We start from the raw sequence: 15,939 nt of genomic DNA on the forward strand, positions 1-15,939 counted from the left end.
CAGTCATTTTCAGTTGACAAAGATAAATTGAAACTGTATGTGGGAAGTGTCACCAGATTAAATGGTGTAGCTTTTTCACTGTGAGTGCAGCTTCTGAATAAGCTCAGCCTTATTTACCCTTTTTTTTCAACCCATATATTATTTTCCAGAATATTTTAAGCTGGTCTTACACAACCTGTGGAAGTGTACTACATATACTCAGAAAGTATAAGAAGACATACATTAAATAATTTGTGAAAAGTCTTTACTGGGCAAGGAAAATAAATGCCTGAAGTGCAGAAGTTTGGTCATTTTCTTTTTAAATATGCAAAGGTCATGAGGTAATATTTCAAGAGAAACTACTTTTTAATGAAGCTGTGAAATATTAAATGACTTCTGAGTAACATGGGACTTAGAACAGTATTGATTCTTGTTTTTTAAAGAAACTATTAGTTTTGATAATGGGAGAAGCTCTCCCTTGTTCTTCAAAAGTGGTATGAGGGAAAATACAACAACCAGCCTAAACCATGCCAGGCAGTAGTTTCTCCCTAAGGTGAGCTAACTGCTTGGTTTCAAGCCCATGAAAACGGGTCTTTAAGTATGGAAGTGCTGACACAGTCTGAAATGTTGCAAGTTACCTTCGTATTTATTACTTCCCTGACCGAGAAGCCATGCTGTTGAGTGGATTATACTCAGATGTTCTTCTGAGATAGAAAGAGGATATTCTTAATTCTCTCTAACACAACAGCATTTAGGCAGTTACTGCCCTGTTATCCCTTCCCCTTAGATTTTAAGTGTTTCACTGGTGCTGATACAGATCCCTGCACTGTGCAGGTTGGTGTTAGCAGGGTGAGTCTACTGCTCCAAAGTGCCCACAATGTCACCTAGAATTCATTGTCTCTGTACAATTTCAGAAAAAGACTGGTTGCTGAAAAACAGAAGGATTAGTTGAAATTGTGTTAGTCCCAATGCTTAAGTCTCTACAATTCCAGACTGTTTTCAAATTGCTAATTCAAAGGGCGAAGTACAGAGTCACTGACATTGAAACAGCACTTTTTCTTCCTGATGCAGAGCAGTTACATCCCGTCCTTTCTCTTGAAAACGACATCCCAAATTATGGACCATTAAAATAATTTTATCCATTACATTCTAGGACAGTGCTTTATATTCATTAACACACAGAAACAAATGAAACAATCAGATCTGATTCTCTACAGTACAGATTCTGAAGGGAAAAAAAAGAAGGAAAATAAAGGAATGTAAAATAATATTTTCACTCTTGCAAACGCCTTGTAGTTTGTATCAATTGGCATAATCTCATTACAGCAAATTATCAGAGATCCTAAGGTGCAGAGGAACCAGTTTTGCACTTCTGATAAGTGAGATTTGGGAAGTCAGTCACCCTAGGTGTTTTTGCATAAAATGATCTCCTTCTGGTTGCACAGAAAACCAGACAGCTCTTTCCATCACTGTATCTCCAGCTGCAGCTGACCTCTGCATTAACACCTGCCTTCCAGCCTTCTTTATTTCCTTCACAGTTACTCTCTTCACAAAGAGTCCAACAACATGGAGCCCTCGTATCAGTCTTCATTTCAAACAGCCTCACTTTAACTTCTGGGCCCAGGTTTTCTTTTGCTTTGCTGTCTTTTGCAGCAAAATACATGTACTAGCCCTCATTTAAGTGTGCTATGTAGCCCAGAGACTGCTCTTTTCTACTTTATATTCTGAAAGACTAGCTAAACACAATGATATCAAACTATAGTCTTGGAGTGATGCTGTTTATAGCAGACTCTGCAAGTTTTGTGCCCTAAGCAGACAGCTCTGCTCAGTGTGTTTGTGTGGAGCTGACCAACAGTTTGTGCCAGTTTACTATTCTTTTCCTTAGATCCACTTTGTCAAGCCAGATATAAGCTTCCCCAATCAGTGTCTTTTTCATAAACTTCCCTCCATTGGAGACAAGCAGAATCTGGGAAAATAATAATAATAATGATAATAATAATAATAATATAATATCAATGTGCATATCAACATACTGCATTTGTTAGGAAACATGAAATATTCAGAAATGTTGAGCTCTGATTCAGAACCCACACAAGAGAAAAGCAATAGTGATCTTAACCCTTTATATAGTTACCTTCCCAATAGAAAGCAAGCCCTGTGAAAATTGAACTTTCCCCCTCTTCTACTCTATTATTGTGGGACGTAGCAACTACAAGACGGCAATCTTGAGCTTTAGTAAGCAATTTGTTCACCTGCTGGTTACGAAAGACAAACACAAGGTCAAATTTTAAGTTACTGGTTAAAGCTTTTTGCAGGCAAAGTACCAGCCCTTTTTAAGTGCACAGAGGTCGGAGAGTGCTGCACATCCAGGCTGTATCTCAGAGGAGACCAGTGTGTAAGAAAGTCCAAAGTTCTGATTTCTCACCTCAGCAAGTGGTAGTCTATCCTAAAATGTGGAGTTGATCTGCAATCTCACTCCTGCTATGGCTGAGACCTACAGTACTGTGTCTGGTCTTATGGCTCGTGCTTACTAAGCCATGAAGAGTAGGAAGGGCAAGGAGCATCCTCAGCAGTTATGTGAGCTATGCAGGCTGGATGTTCAAGACTCTCCTTGATATATCGCACAGACACAAGTTTTCCAGCTAAGCAGGTTCGTGCTATGCAAGCAATAGCCTTGTCCGAAGAACTTAATTCTTTCTGTGGATCTAGAGGTTCATCCTGTGTGCTTCTGGGAGCAATGCATCTGATAATATATATACTTCAGTGGGTGAGTTACAGTTACACACAGATAAATTCTAGCATTTATTGGTTATTGAGTATCTGAATGAACAAGTTCAGAGCTTTTATTTTTCTTTTTAACTTCTCTCTATGTTTTTTAAGATGAAAAAGTACTCATGAAAAATTTAGTTCCATGATGGAATTAGCAGCAGGTTTATATTCACAAGTCACTGAGCAGATCTCCAGCAATGAGCAAGAGAGGCAACTGATAACAGTAGGAGTCTGTCACCCTCTGTGTGAACCAGCAGGAGTGAGAATAGGGTATTTTGATGCTTGATTTCACAGATCTAGGCTAACCGAAGAATGTCAAGATTCAAAGATTTTGTACTCTACTGAGATGCTGGAAGACACCATACGGCAGCAGACATGTAACAGAACTGTAGAAGAACCAGAGCTTCCAGTGATCAAAAATGTCATCATATTTGAAAAATTTCTATTCTCATTTGGAAAACAAAGTAAAAAATGTTAACTTGACAGTAATTAAAAAAATCTTTCTTTTTTTTTTTTAAAGGGAAGAAATTCGTAGTAATTTTGATATCAGTTTGCCAGTAATGTGTGTATGCATACAGCTTAGACACCTACATGCTTGTTGGTCAAAAGGTCTGAGGAAGGAAGACCAGATGACCCTTAGGCACTGAGCTCTTAGGGAACACCATTTTATTTCACTCATTAGAAAGCTAATCTTTGGGGAAAATAGGCAGCCTGCTTCTACTGTCAGTGGCTTCTAGGTCACTTGATTCAGTGTTTTTTGAAGAAATGGACAGCCTAGAAGCTTGCAAGCCAAACCACAATATCTGTGAAAAACATTCCTCTGGATTTTTCTGGTTACCCTCACACAGGACATTGTATATTTCTAATTGCAACAAATCAGTCAGCCAGGAGCTAGCTAGAGAACAAGGTGAAGGAGCCGGGACCTTAGTGCTTTCCAGAAGGGTTGCAGGTGGGTTGCCAGGGAACAGGGAAAATTCAGAGAAGAAAGCAAGCATGCTGCCAGAGGCTGAAACAAGCGCTTGCCTGAAACCTGTCAAAATGTTTTCTGCAGAATATTTCTATTCTGACACATCAAGGGTTTGGGGACAGAAACAAAATTCTAACAGAATTTTCCCGTTCCTTTTGTCCTTGATTCCTTATTCTCAATATTAACCAGATGATTCTAAATTACATTTTCCCTTTCTCCTCTCCTCTCCTCTCCTCTCCTCTCCTCTCCTCTCCTCTCCTCTCCTCTCCTCTCCTCTCCTCTCCTCTCCTCTCCTCTCCTCTCCTCTCCTCTCCTCTCCTCTCCTCTCCTCTCCTCTCCTCTCCTCTCCTCTCCTCTCCTCTCCTCTCCTCTCCTCTCCTCTCCTCTTCATTTTCCCTCAATATCCCTTTGACCCATTTCTATGGCTAATATTAATATTCTCCTCTCTCTTTACGATGTATTTTCTATGATTACCATGTCTTACTCCCTCTCTCTGATCTTATTTCCCCCCTTGATCTCCCAATTCCATGCTTGTTCTCTACATTCTCTCTTTTTTTCCCCTTCTCTTGTGCTTCAAATCTCTTTTGTCAATATCCATCTTTTTGCCATTAAATGTTCGCCACTCTCAAATTCAGCTTTCAAGTTGGCCAGCTTCATTTGCAGTGTGAACAGATTGATTGATAGGTATGAAAACCATATAAAAACAAATGTACTGAGTCAGAACAAAGACCTTTTCTGGCAAATATTCTGGTTCCCAATATGTATAGGGCAGTGCATAAGGCAAAATATAAGAAAAGGACAGTTATGTAGTGATGCTTTCCAAAAATACCTACTATAATCTGTGGACCATTGAATTTCTAATTCACAAGTTACATGTTATATTTAACGGACTATGGGGCATTTTGCCCATGAATTTTTCCATTCATTTTCTCCAGCTGAAGAACGACTTTTTTTTGTTGTTTGTTTTGTTTTAAACTTGCTACTTTTACAGTCTTTATTATCTTAGGTTTGGTGTGCAGCACCAGTTTGTGTCACAGAGTTTCTGAGGAAATGTTGTAAAGTTTCAGACTGTTCCTATGGCTGCCTCACTCACTGCCTCACTCCTTTACAACTTGATGGGTTATTTTTCCATTGGAGTCTGTGGGTTCTTCTTTACTGATCTACTCACCCATTAATATTTCCTCTTCAAACCACCACCGGAAAAGAAGTTTTTACAGAAATTTTAGCTCTTAAACTTCAGCAAGACTTTATTGACCACTCTGGATTTTCCCAGGTAAAATAACATCTGAAATAGTCTTTTACTGAGTCTATTGAATCAGTAAAGTTGTTAGAACATCCTAACACAGAGAAAAGATAGTACCTATTTTTGTTGGCCGCCTTTTGTGAGCAGTATCACTTTTGGCTTTACTTTTAATGATTCAAGTAATAAGCCTAACGAAAGAATTTAGATAATCCAATCTAAATCCAATCTGTAGTTAGTTGTCAAAACGTAGCTGGCTTGGTTTTGTTGGTACATTAAATGGATATTGTATGCCAAATAACTCCTCCCACTTATTTTTAAGATTAGCATGCATGTAATCTTGGAATTGTCTGTCTCTTTAAACTGACCAGAGGAAGCCTGAATATCAAGCTTATATTAGTTATCTACTTATCTGAAGGTAAATGAAGGTAGATTAAGTGAATCTACCTGTCTAAAAATAATATCTGACCAAATGATCAAATCTTTCTAAAGAACTAAAACACGGGAGAGGGGAAAATCCTGAATCAGTTCCATACATCATTTGATGTGCCACAGAATGAAAATACCATCATCTCCTTTACAAATATATGCAGAGAATATTTGACTTGGCATAATCAGTGATTCTGCAGTGCCTGAGATTATGACTATTTTGTCTAATTTTAGGCACCATAACTTTTTAAAAGGCTGAAGAACTGGATAGAATAGCTAAATGGTCAGGCACATAGGTGACAGAGCATGTCAAAAAAAATTTGGTTTACTTAGTCTGGAAGAATAGAGAGGAGAGATATGATAACAGACTTTCAGAGTGCAACCCTTTTTTTACAAAAATAAAGAAAATCAGCTGTTTTCTGTGCTTTGTGAGGATATTTAAGGATAAATTACCTTAATTTAAAAATATGGCTTATTTAAGTTAGATACTGTACTAAACTTTCTAAATATCTAGAAAACTATTTCTGGAAGGCATATATAACTTCCTTATTTTCTTTTAAGAGCAGATCAAGCCTATAACATTCAGCTTTCGTTTATAAATATCTTTCCTCAGTGTGCAGTGGTGGATTAAACCATCTTTAAAAATGCCTTCCAGCCGGATATTTCCATTATCATGTAGTTGTGTTATATCCTTTGCAATTTTCTCTTTTCGGTAAACAACTATGGTAGAAGTTGATCTCAAATGCCCATAGCACAGCATACACAACATGCAAAATTAGGTTTTAATAAAGTGCAGAATTACCTGAAGAGAATGCCCAGCAGGACTCAAACTAAATCTAAATGTTTCATTGAATGAAGGCTCTCGGTCGTGCCTGCATACCCTGGTTTTCTTCTTAATTACTCTCTTTTGTGTAGAGATATTGACAACATATAACTTCACATACAGGTCTGCGGAAGAACAGTTCCATGAGTTAAACACAGAAAATTTTAAATAATTGAAGTTCCAAATTATTTCAACAGAGGGGAGATTTGAAGAAACAGAGTGTGGTACTTTACAGAGCCATATTCTCTGCTCATTTATGTGAATTAGAAATGGAACCATCCCACTAAATCAGAGGGAATTACTTTGTACATAAAATGCTGTCATTAAAGAAACAAATACCTTGATGTCATTACGTATTTATGTAAATGTTATTGCTAACATGAACTATTAATTTTGCAAAAGCTTTCTCATCAAAATACAATTTTTCACTAGATATCATTCTTCTTGAATAATCCAGGAAGTTATCATTTTTATTAAAGTTAAAAGGATTAATTTTTAACAATCAAAAGTAATTTAAAAAGAGGATTAACTTCTGAGAGTTAATTTGTTTCTATACAATGTTTTTACTTACATTAAAGTTGCTCATGGGAGAAAAAAAAAAAACACTCTAAAAAGATTCCTACAGAATATGTCATTCTGATTAAGAAACAATTTTCTTTCCCATTTTAGTGGTGATGTTAGGTAAATTTAGATACAACCTACTTAATGTTTTCAAAGTATGATGAAGTTGGTTTCTGTGTGATACCTGGTAGATGATCTGGAGATTTAAATTTATATGTGATATTTCTGCACTGAAGGATTTCTACTATCAGCTGTTCTCCGTCTGTCTTCATTTCCTTCTTTAGTGCGATCTTGATCTCACCCATAACCTGTGTTTTACCTGGAAAAGCAGAAAAAGCAACCTTCGTTAGTGTAAAAGGAAACAATGCACCTTTCTAACTTGGAGAAAAGTAGTTTTCTGATTTGTTTTTTTTTTTTTTTGTTTGGCATTCTTCTGTCATTTTTTTTTTTTCATGACAGCTTATGGTTTTTAATTGCTTGAATGAATAAACGGTAGATACACGCAGTACACTTGAACAACCAGGCTCTATGCTTCAGAATGTATTTACTTCAGAGGATCTTTGTTCCCAAGAATACAAATTTCACTAGGAGTCATTACAAGTCATGTAATGGTTACTACAATTCACCTTTTCAGAAACTTTTACTACAAGATTGTCAAGTTATCTCATTAAAAAAAAAAAAAGAAATAATGAAAAAAGGAAAACATTAAACAGATTGTTAAAAAGTAAGATTCTGAAAGGCAATGAATTAAGACTTTGGTGAAGTTAGCCTTTCATTTTACCTGCTTGTGTATATGGAGCAATATCATTCATGCCATTTGAAGGGAAGTTCTCACTATGGAAGGGTGATTTCCCTTCTTATGTGAGCACAAATACAGGCCCATTATTCTTACATTGTAGGGAATTCTATCTAAATCAGTCCAGAGCTGGAGAGAGGCACGGGATGAAATGTAGGAAAAACTCTTTCACCTTTCGCTTGCATGTCCTCCCACAAAACTTTACTGAAGCCAAGAAGTAGAACACAGCTACAACTTCTACATGAGTGTGATGGTGTAAGCAGAGACCATGCTGTCAGCTCAATGTTGTCTATAATAGCAACATGACATAATGGGGATTATGTTTCTATATCTAATGTCATGCTAGTAAAAAAATAGTATTTAACCTTCCTGTTGTCCTTAGACATTAGTTAAAACAAAACAAATAAACCCCAAACCATTAATCCTCTTGGAGTCTTTGTTACCTAGTTTCTGGTGCCAGCAGGCTGGAGCTATAACACATTACCAGGGAATTCTAGAAGCTGGTGCCAAGATGTTGTAAGGAGCAAAACAATTCTGCAGAAAGTAAAAAATTATAATACATCTGAAGAGATTCCTCTCTTAAGGAGTAAAAAATTACCAACTGACCTTTACTTAGTTGTATCTCAAATGTATAATCAAACTGGAATAATACACACTATACATAGCAGCTGTCGTGTCATGGATGTCTATGAGGAATCATACATTCTATTGTTAGTCCTACTTAAAATATTTTTGACAATCATGACTAAAAAATAAATAACAAATAACCACAGCTATAGACTGGCTCCTTAACCCTCCTCACAAACTGAAGGTGGAATCAGACTTAGATACAGTCAAGGGCAAATTTGCAAAATCAATTGAGTCAGAATTTGACCCGTTTGTAAGATGAGAGAGGATCTGTTAGGAAGCAAGTGATGTTTTCACCGTATTTAATCATCAGAAATCCCTTCCCATAGGTTTGAACATGTAATAATAGCACCTTTCTTTCTGCTACATGTTTGTGCAAAGAGAATGAAGCCGTCATCTTATAATGGCAGCGGAAAAGATCATCTGTAGTTGGGGCCAAAGAAGGAAAGGCCAACAATGTACCTGTTGTTATTTATTTATCTGTTCCATCATATGTCAACCAGCTTTAACCTATGGTAATAATGACCTTACTCTGGAAAGTCATGAGTGGCCAGTGGGTGTAGCTTGGCTAAACTGAATTTTGAATGACTGCAAATACATATAACAAAAAATTATGATGCCTCCTCTGCTCTGTGGATAAACTACCAAAATCACTGAAGACATGACACAGCTGAAAGATGTTGCATAAATCTGGCTTTTTGATTAATATAGGTACTTGCACTGACTTCAGTGCTTGACCATGAAAAAAGCCCAGCGTGGAGAGTTGTAGCACAAACCTAACATAAGTTTCAGGTAATTTTTAATTAACCACAGAATTTCCTGGAAAAAAATCTCAGCTTATTTACTTTACTCTCTTTCTGTCCTTTATGGTTTATTTGTAACAATTGTTAGGATCTCCTCTTTCTTGATTTTTTTTTTCATTACATGCATTTTATGCAATTCAACATAAAATGTGATCAAGTAACTTGGATGCCACCTGTGACACTGTGATCTAGGAAAAGGGACAAATGGTTCCCGTAAATCAGAGTGTGTTTGATAATTCCATCTGGAAATCCTCAAATACTCTTTATGATAAAAAAATCCTGCTTTACAATTTGATCTTATGGGGAAAACAATGATCTCCAGCTGCGAGTACATGAAGCACGATAGCTCTCTTGTGTTTCCATGCTAATTTTCATTCATCCCACAATGTGCAGTGAAAAAGTTTTAACACCAGGCTTATGAAACATTGCACTAAAATAAATCACCCCTTCAAAACCTAGCAGAATTTTGAAGACTCAGAAGGGGTTCCTATTCCTTCCATTGTTTGGCTTTTTTATCTCTTTCTTGTATATGTTCACTACATCTTTCCTTTGACAGGCATTAAGAACAGCTCAAATGTACATTGGTTTGTGGAGTTGATTCTTTAAATGGAAATACATTTAGAAAAGAGATACACTAATGAAAGGAAGTTTTAATAATGAGCTGTCTATGAGCTGTTGAGAGAGTTCACATTGAACTCAGCTGAACAGGAGTGTTCTTTGACTGACAGGACAGGAATAAATTCTCTCAGGGTGTCATGGGATTGGATGACCCCCAGGATTTCATTGGCAGGAATAGCTGAAGCACAACGCCCAGTAACAAACTTTTGCATTTTTCTGTAAGTTTGAGTGGATCTTACCCGTGTGGATACATAACAAATGCAGATTTACTGATGTAACACAAGAAGATCACAGAGATGCACAGCAGCATTGTGTTTACTTTAGAAACACATTTACAGTAGTTTACTTAAAAATATATAGCTATGATTAAATACATTAGTGTTTTTTGCATGACAATACACCTCTTTTTAGGGGACCGTATATATTAAAAATCCATTAAGAATTAAAAGGTGATGGTTAATTAACTAAATATCTGCAAGGTATTTGAGAAGTCATGGGGTTTAAATTCGCTACAATGGTGGCAATATAAGCTATTGCTCTTGTAGAACTACCATACGCAGTGCTGTGAAAGGTTAATTAGTTCTGCCGTTGGTCGTAAATGAATACCACTATAAACCACAGGCAATGTCATCTGCACCGTTGTTGTCAACTTCCAAGGACCGATAACTATGGATTGTGGTCCTATTTTTTTTTTGATCAGATGCCTGCTGTCAAACAAAATTGCACCAAACGGTTGCAAATAGTTGTCTCCTATTGGTACATGTTTTCCAGGCTAATTCAGCAATGCATTTAAATAAGCAGGTAAATCTCACTCATCAATGGCAGGAATTTCATTCAGTTCCATTGTCTAAATATAAATTTCTAAGCTCTTTAATTTACACATTTAACTTAGAGTAATTTGAATTGCCTTCTCAGGTTGACTATGCGTATCTGTGTAGACAGACCAACTATAAACAGGTTAAACTTGGAAATTTAAATAAAAGATGACTAAACACTGCTATCAGATGAGAATCTATTAGATTAATTTACTGAATTTCCAGATGGCCTGAAAAAAAATACATAAACTGACATTTTGTTCCATAGTTATGCATAAGTTGGTATGGGCTTCTTCTGTTCCAGAAGTGACTGAGGATGTTAGAGCAGTGGAATTAGAAATAAAATGGAGGAAGGTAGAATATATTGACAATGATATCCCAGCATTTTTCTTTTCAAATCAAGTCTGCTGCCAAAATTAGCAGGAAATGTTCTTCTGAAGCTTCAACAGCCACACACTTTATGGTTAAGGACTTAAAATCACAGAAAGATCCTTCTGAGCTGCTTCCAGTGAGACAGACCTCCTGAGTGTGGCAATATCAATTTTGGGTTGTGGTGGTGGGTTTGCTTTTGTTTTTTTTTTTAATTCATTACGGCGCAGATCATCCTTTTACTGCTCAAAGAACTCAAATGCTGGAAAAAAATAAGCAGGACAGACCAAACAAAATCTCCAACCACAAAAAAAAAAAGCCAACAAAACCCCACCCCTACTTTCCTACACTTTGTGGCTACAACCTGTAGGACTAACATGCTTTATCCATCACCTGTGTGGAAGAGGAAGGAACACAGAGCCATTGTTTGTCTTTGCAGGATATCTCTTCTTATTATTTCTTTTATCTATGTTCAGAGAGATGGCTGCATTTTAAGAATAATGCATACTGTTTCAGGATTTATTTCTACAGTTCCTGGTTATGAATACTCATGTTACTTGCACTTTTCCTAAAGCACCCATTCCAGAGAGCAATCCCTGTTTTCAGATTGTGGATGCCGAACAACATCTTGCTCTAATGCTGCAGACAATCCTCCTCTAAAGAAGACCACACCCACACTGCTTTGCCATCAGCCCTGTATCTTCTGACCCCTGTCTTGTTGCCTTGTGGCCAGAACACAAATATGGGGTTCTTTTTGTCGTGTTCTAGTGCAAAAAAGCCTAATAAAATTAGAGTTTGCCTATTGTAGCATGATGATGGTGGTATGTAGACAGTATGATGTTTGAGCTTCTGGTGGAGCAGAGACAGCTGTGTTAGTGCTGACAGTTGGCACAGATCACAGAGGAAAAAAAAAAAAAACATGTCCTCTACTCTTCTAGGAGATGAGCAGGCTGTCCCAGAACTGAGGATTTGCTTCAGAAAGAGCAAATCAGATTGTGCTAAAAGAATTCCCAGAAGAAAAGTAAGAACATTTGGTATAGAAATGAAAGAATCCAGATCAGGGAGTCAAACAAGGAAAGAAATTATGTGGCAGTGCATATGCCAGTTTTGAGACAACATGATGCAACTCTGTAAATATTCTCTTGAGGAAGTTTTGGGAATAAGCGGTCTCCACAGATTTTTGCATTAGTGGCTTCTGGTATCTGGTACTTGTCTTTTGCATGAGCGTTCACTATAAGAAAACTGAAGGGACTGAAGTCTGTCTCCTAACTTTATTTAAAAGTATTTCTGAGCACAACATGAAATATTACTCTTTTGAATCTGCTACATTTATGATTCTGAAAGAGTTAGTAATAAATCTCAAAATTTCCATAACCTTTCAGTCTAAGATGAAGAGAGAAGTAATGATAAACACAGTGTAATCATAAACACATGACGAGAAATAAAAACTTCTTTTGTTAGAACTAATTTCATTTCTTTAGGCATTTATCTGAGAGATTAAATTAGGGAACCTGAGAGTTCTGCACAATGTTCATTGACAGAATACAAGAATTTCTCTGACGTATTTTACCACTGTTTGTCTCATAGATATCTAGTGACCCGGACTTGGTGCAGGTATAGTTATCTCAAACATTGTGCAATAAAACAGAACCCATGTTTTTGAGTTCCCTTTAATCACGTCCCATGTTTTAAAGCTGTAAATTTTACCTTTTTTTAATAAAGTTCTCAAGAATCCACCAAGATTTTGTTAAAACATTTATCATCTAATTCTATGATTCCATAACCAAGCTACTCAAACGGTCTTTAAGTATAATAGCTGTATTGCTTAAATTAACAAAATCTTGGATTTAGCTATTTTTGGATATGTTTGTAATATTCAGGTTAGAATATGTAGTAGCATGACATAGAATCCCAGGAATCCAGGATGGGTTCTTAAGAAAAAGAGGACCTAAAAATGTTGGTTCTGTCCCAAGATTCCTAACACTTAGGAGTTTTTTTGGTGTCAGATCTTGTCTCTGTGCCTAACTTGCAGAGGTGGAGATAGAAGCCAAAGTCTTCCAATCTTATTTTAACCACACCTACTGCTTGTAGTACCAGTTATTTGTTTAATAACGCCTTTCATACTCTTGCTGTGATATGAGCTACTGGCAAAGCTGTTGTAAGGTAGTGATGGATGAGCTTTATAAACAATGCCACTCAATGTTTACAGGCTCTGACTTTTTCTGCCCTTTTGGGATGTTTTTCATTGTCTTCCTTTTGTCTTTCTTCTTTTTCCCCACATATTTCTTTGTCCCTGAAGACTGCCACAGTTCTCTCAGTAGGCCGGTTTTATCTTTGTGTTCCGTACTGTAAGAAGAACCAGATATCTAATACAATCTTAACTTCTACCACCTCCTGTCTCACAGGACTTTAAGTGTTGTTGAGTTTACTGGCATAGGACTGTCTCAATAAATACGCTCCTCACCTCCACAGGTGAGGTTGAATACATACACGTTTTGATATATGCTGCTTTCCTTGCAACTGGATGATACCCAGTTTGCTCTGCATGGTGCTATCAACAGATCATGGGACAAACTAAGGCCCAGAGTAAGGCTGTCTCTTTTTTCCCTTGCTCTGAAGAGGAGTTACAGCTGCTGATGGTCCCTTGTATGTGTTCAAAGTCTTCTCTGATCTACCCACATGAAGGCTAGGTGGTCTTTCTTATACATAAAGGTCTGAGGTGTTGCTAGAATTTATTCCCTCCTCTACCTGATATAGGTAGGGATGTTGTGTGCAGGCAGTCATGCTTCTTATGGATGGTAAACATTATTGGTTCAACTCCTGACAAATGGGTTCCCTCTAGGAAGCTGAGGTGCTCTTTGATGGGAGCAGGTGTGAACAGAGGCAGCTGCTCTCTCTTTTCTCTTCCCTCTCCTTACCCTGAAGATGTGAACTGCTCTGAGCAGACTGTATACTATGAGATGAGCAAAGAAGATTAAAGTCTTTCATTAATATCTCCCTATCTCCTTGGATGTGATGTACATTCAATCATGCAACGAGGAAAAGGAGCAAAATTAAGCAACTTCGCTCACAGCAAACACAATTTAGAAATTTTGTGGACAGGGAGAGAGGCTGGCTCTAAGGCTCAAGCATACAAAGAAGCTAACAGTTTCACTTTATGATTCTTAGAATCAGCAAGCTCTCTATCCACAAAATTTTGATTATATTAGTGCAGAAATTTAGCCTCCATGGCCAGAATTCTTCCTAAGATCAAGCAAGGAATATTTGAAAGAAAATAGTTTTCAGCCTTTATTTTCAAACAGATAAAAAGTATTATGCAAAATGCATTTTGAAAACAGAAAAAACTTTTTGCCTGTTGAAATTTTTGAGGTGTGAAATACTTCCCAGAAAAAATATAAACCTTACTCCATTTATTGGTCACTGTGTATGCACCTCTATAAGATGTTTGAATCATTTCCTTTAAAAGGAAAAAAAAACCCCAGAAAATTATATTGATGGTGCACTGATGACGTATGCAAAACTCTTGGCCTGAATTAAAGTGGTATTAAGGGAAAATGACACAGGTGCTTCACGCGTGCTCAAATCGGAAAAATAAAAATCATAGACTTGTACAAATCCAGTTTCAACTGATTTTATTTCTGTTAAATGACATTGTAAATATTGTAAGAGGAGGTTGATGAGGCACAAAGAAGAGGTTAATACGGGAATAAGATTAGTGGAGATGGATTAGAGGAGAAAGTTTCACTAGTGTCAGAAGCTGCCCATGTCAGCGACCTAAAGGACAGTATAGGGGAACAGAGGTCTCTGCAGAAATTTTTTTCAATGTTTTAGTGAGACAGGTCCCTGTACTACAGAGGCATTTGGAATAAATGGAGGGAAAATCATAAAACATCTCATTCAACCAATTTAGGTGATCGGAGAAGACTGCAGAGATTGCTTTTAATGATGAAGACAAACACAGAACACCTGTATTTAACTGGTAGTCTGTAGAGGGAGAAAGCAAGTGTGGTGATGGAAGTCAAGAAAAGTTACAGAACCAATTCATAGTATATCCTACTAGATATCTCTTATTTTAATTTACTTATAAATACTTCATTGGAAAGGAAAGATGTTTGTTCTATCAACATCCTCTCAATAATTCATTCAAATACCAGAATTCCCTAAAGTTTCATTTTCACTTAGGATAGCAAACTAATGTTGAGGTTAATCATAAGGAAATCTAGGTGCCTAACTCAAATTCCCTAGACTCTTTAAGCAACACAGATAGTGCCTCCTTAAACTATTATCTTAGGATGAATAAATGCCTTCTAGAACTGCTTTCCTTTTTTTTTCAGTGACAGCTGAGAGGCGAGGTGATGCCTTAGATTTAGAAATCTGATTTTTAAACAGTGAAATTGGGCTAGAAGTATCAAAATGTAAATCTACAGCTGTATCATTTTCATAACTTCAATGAGAAAAAGCTAAAATAACAGTTGTATTTATTCTTGCTTTTTTAATTGAACTTCAAAGGTGGGTGCAACCTGGGGATATTATGCAGCACCATATCTCAGAAGGCAAAAATCTCTTCAGTCACCTTTTCTCTCTTCCATCCTCACTATAAATAGTTGCCTGAGCCTAAATATACATTCATAGTCTTTTTTTCACAATTTTAGCATCTTACATAAGGAGATAAATCAGTTGCTACAGATTCGGCTGCATAAAAGATGGCTTGGCACAGCACATCTGAAATTTTGATGATGAAAGGCACTCTTTGCCCTGGCTTTCAGATGGACAAAAGTTCATAGAGGGAAAAGAAGAAAAGTATTTAATGTCATACATACAGAGCAAACTGAACTTTGATTATTTTAAGCCTATTCCATTGCAGCTTTACCAAGGAGAAAATGTGTTGCTAAAGGGAGAAGAAATTTGCTAACTGCTATTAAAAGCCTGTATTTGATATAACCACAATTCAGTAAAGTATTTTGCAACATACTACAATAATCTTTGTGTAATATAGCATAAATGCTCTGTTAAAGTAGGACAAGTGAGTCTGCAAGCTCTTTTTCCATGAAGAACCCAAAATGAATTTCACCTATACAAAACCAGGGTGGATTTTGCTAGATTTTGCTAAGGTTCTTATTTATAAGATGACAGATTTTAAGCT

The 15,939-nt window shown here is 36.8% G+C and overlaps 1 protein-coding gene across 1 annotated transcript in view; it reads right to left on the reverse strand.

The window, feature by feature from the left end:
• Nucleotides 1-277: 277 nt before the first annotated feature.
• Nucleotides 278-15,939, reverse strand: part of PCLO (piccolo presynaptic cytomatrix protein) — a 362,471-nt gene continuing 346,809 nt past the window's right edge. Inside the window, exons 24-26 of the mRNA XM_054056434.1 lie at nt 6,953-7,087; nt 6,187-6,332; nt 278-1,945 (exon numbers count right to left, since the gene is read on the reverse strand). Of these exons, the coding sequence (XP_053912409.1) occupies nt 1,805-1,945; nt 6,187-6,332; nt 6,953-7,087 (422 nt within the window). The 3' untranslated portion in view covers nt 278-1,804. The remainder of the gene's footprint in view (nt 1,946-6,186; nt 6,333-6,952; nt 7,088-15,939) is intronic.

This window comes from Cuculus canorus, chromosome 1, assembly GCF_017976375.1.
Source record: "Cuculus canorus isolate bCucCan1 chromosome 1, bCucCan1.pri, whole genome shotgun sequence".
NCBI lineage: Eukaryota > Metazoa > Chordata > Aves > Cuculiformes > Cuculidae > Cuculus > Cuculus canorus.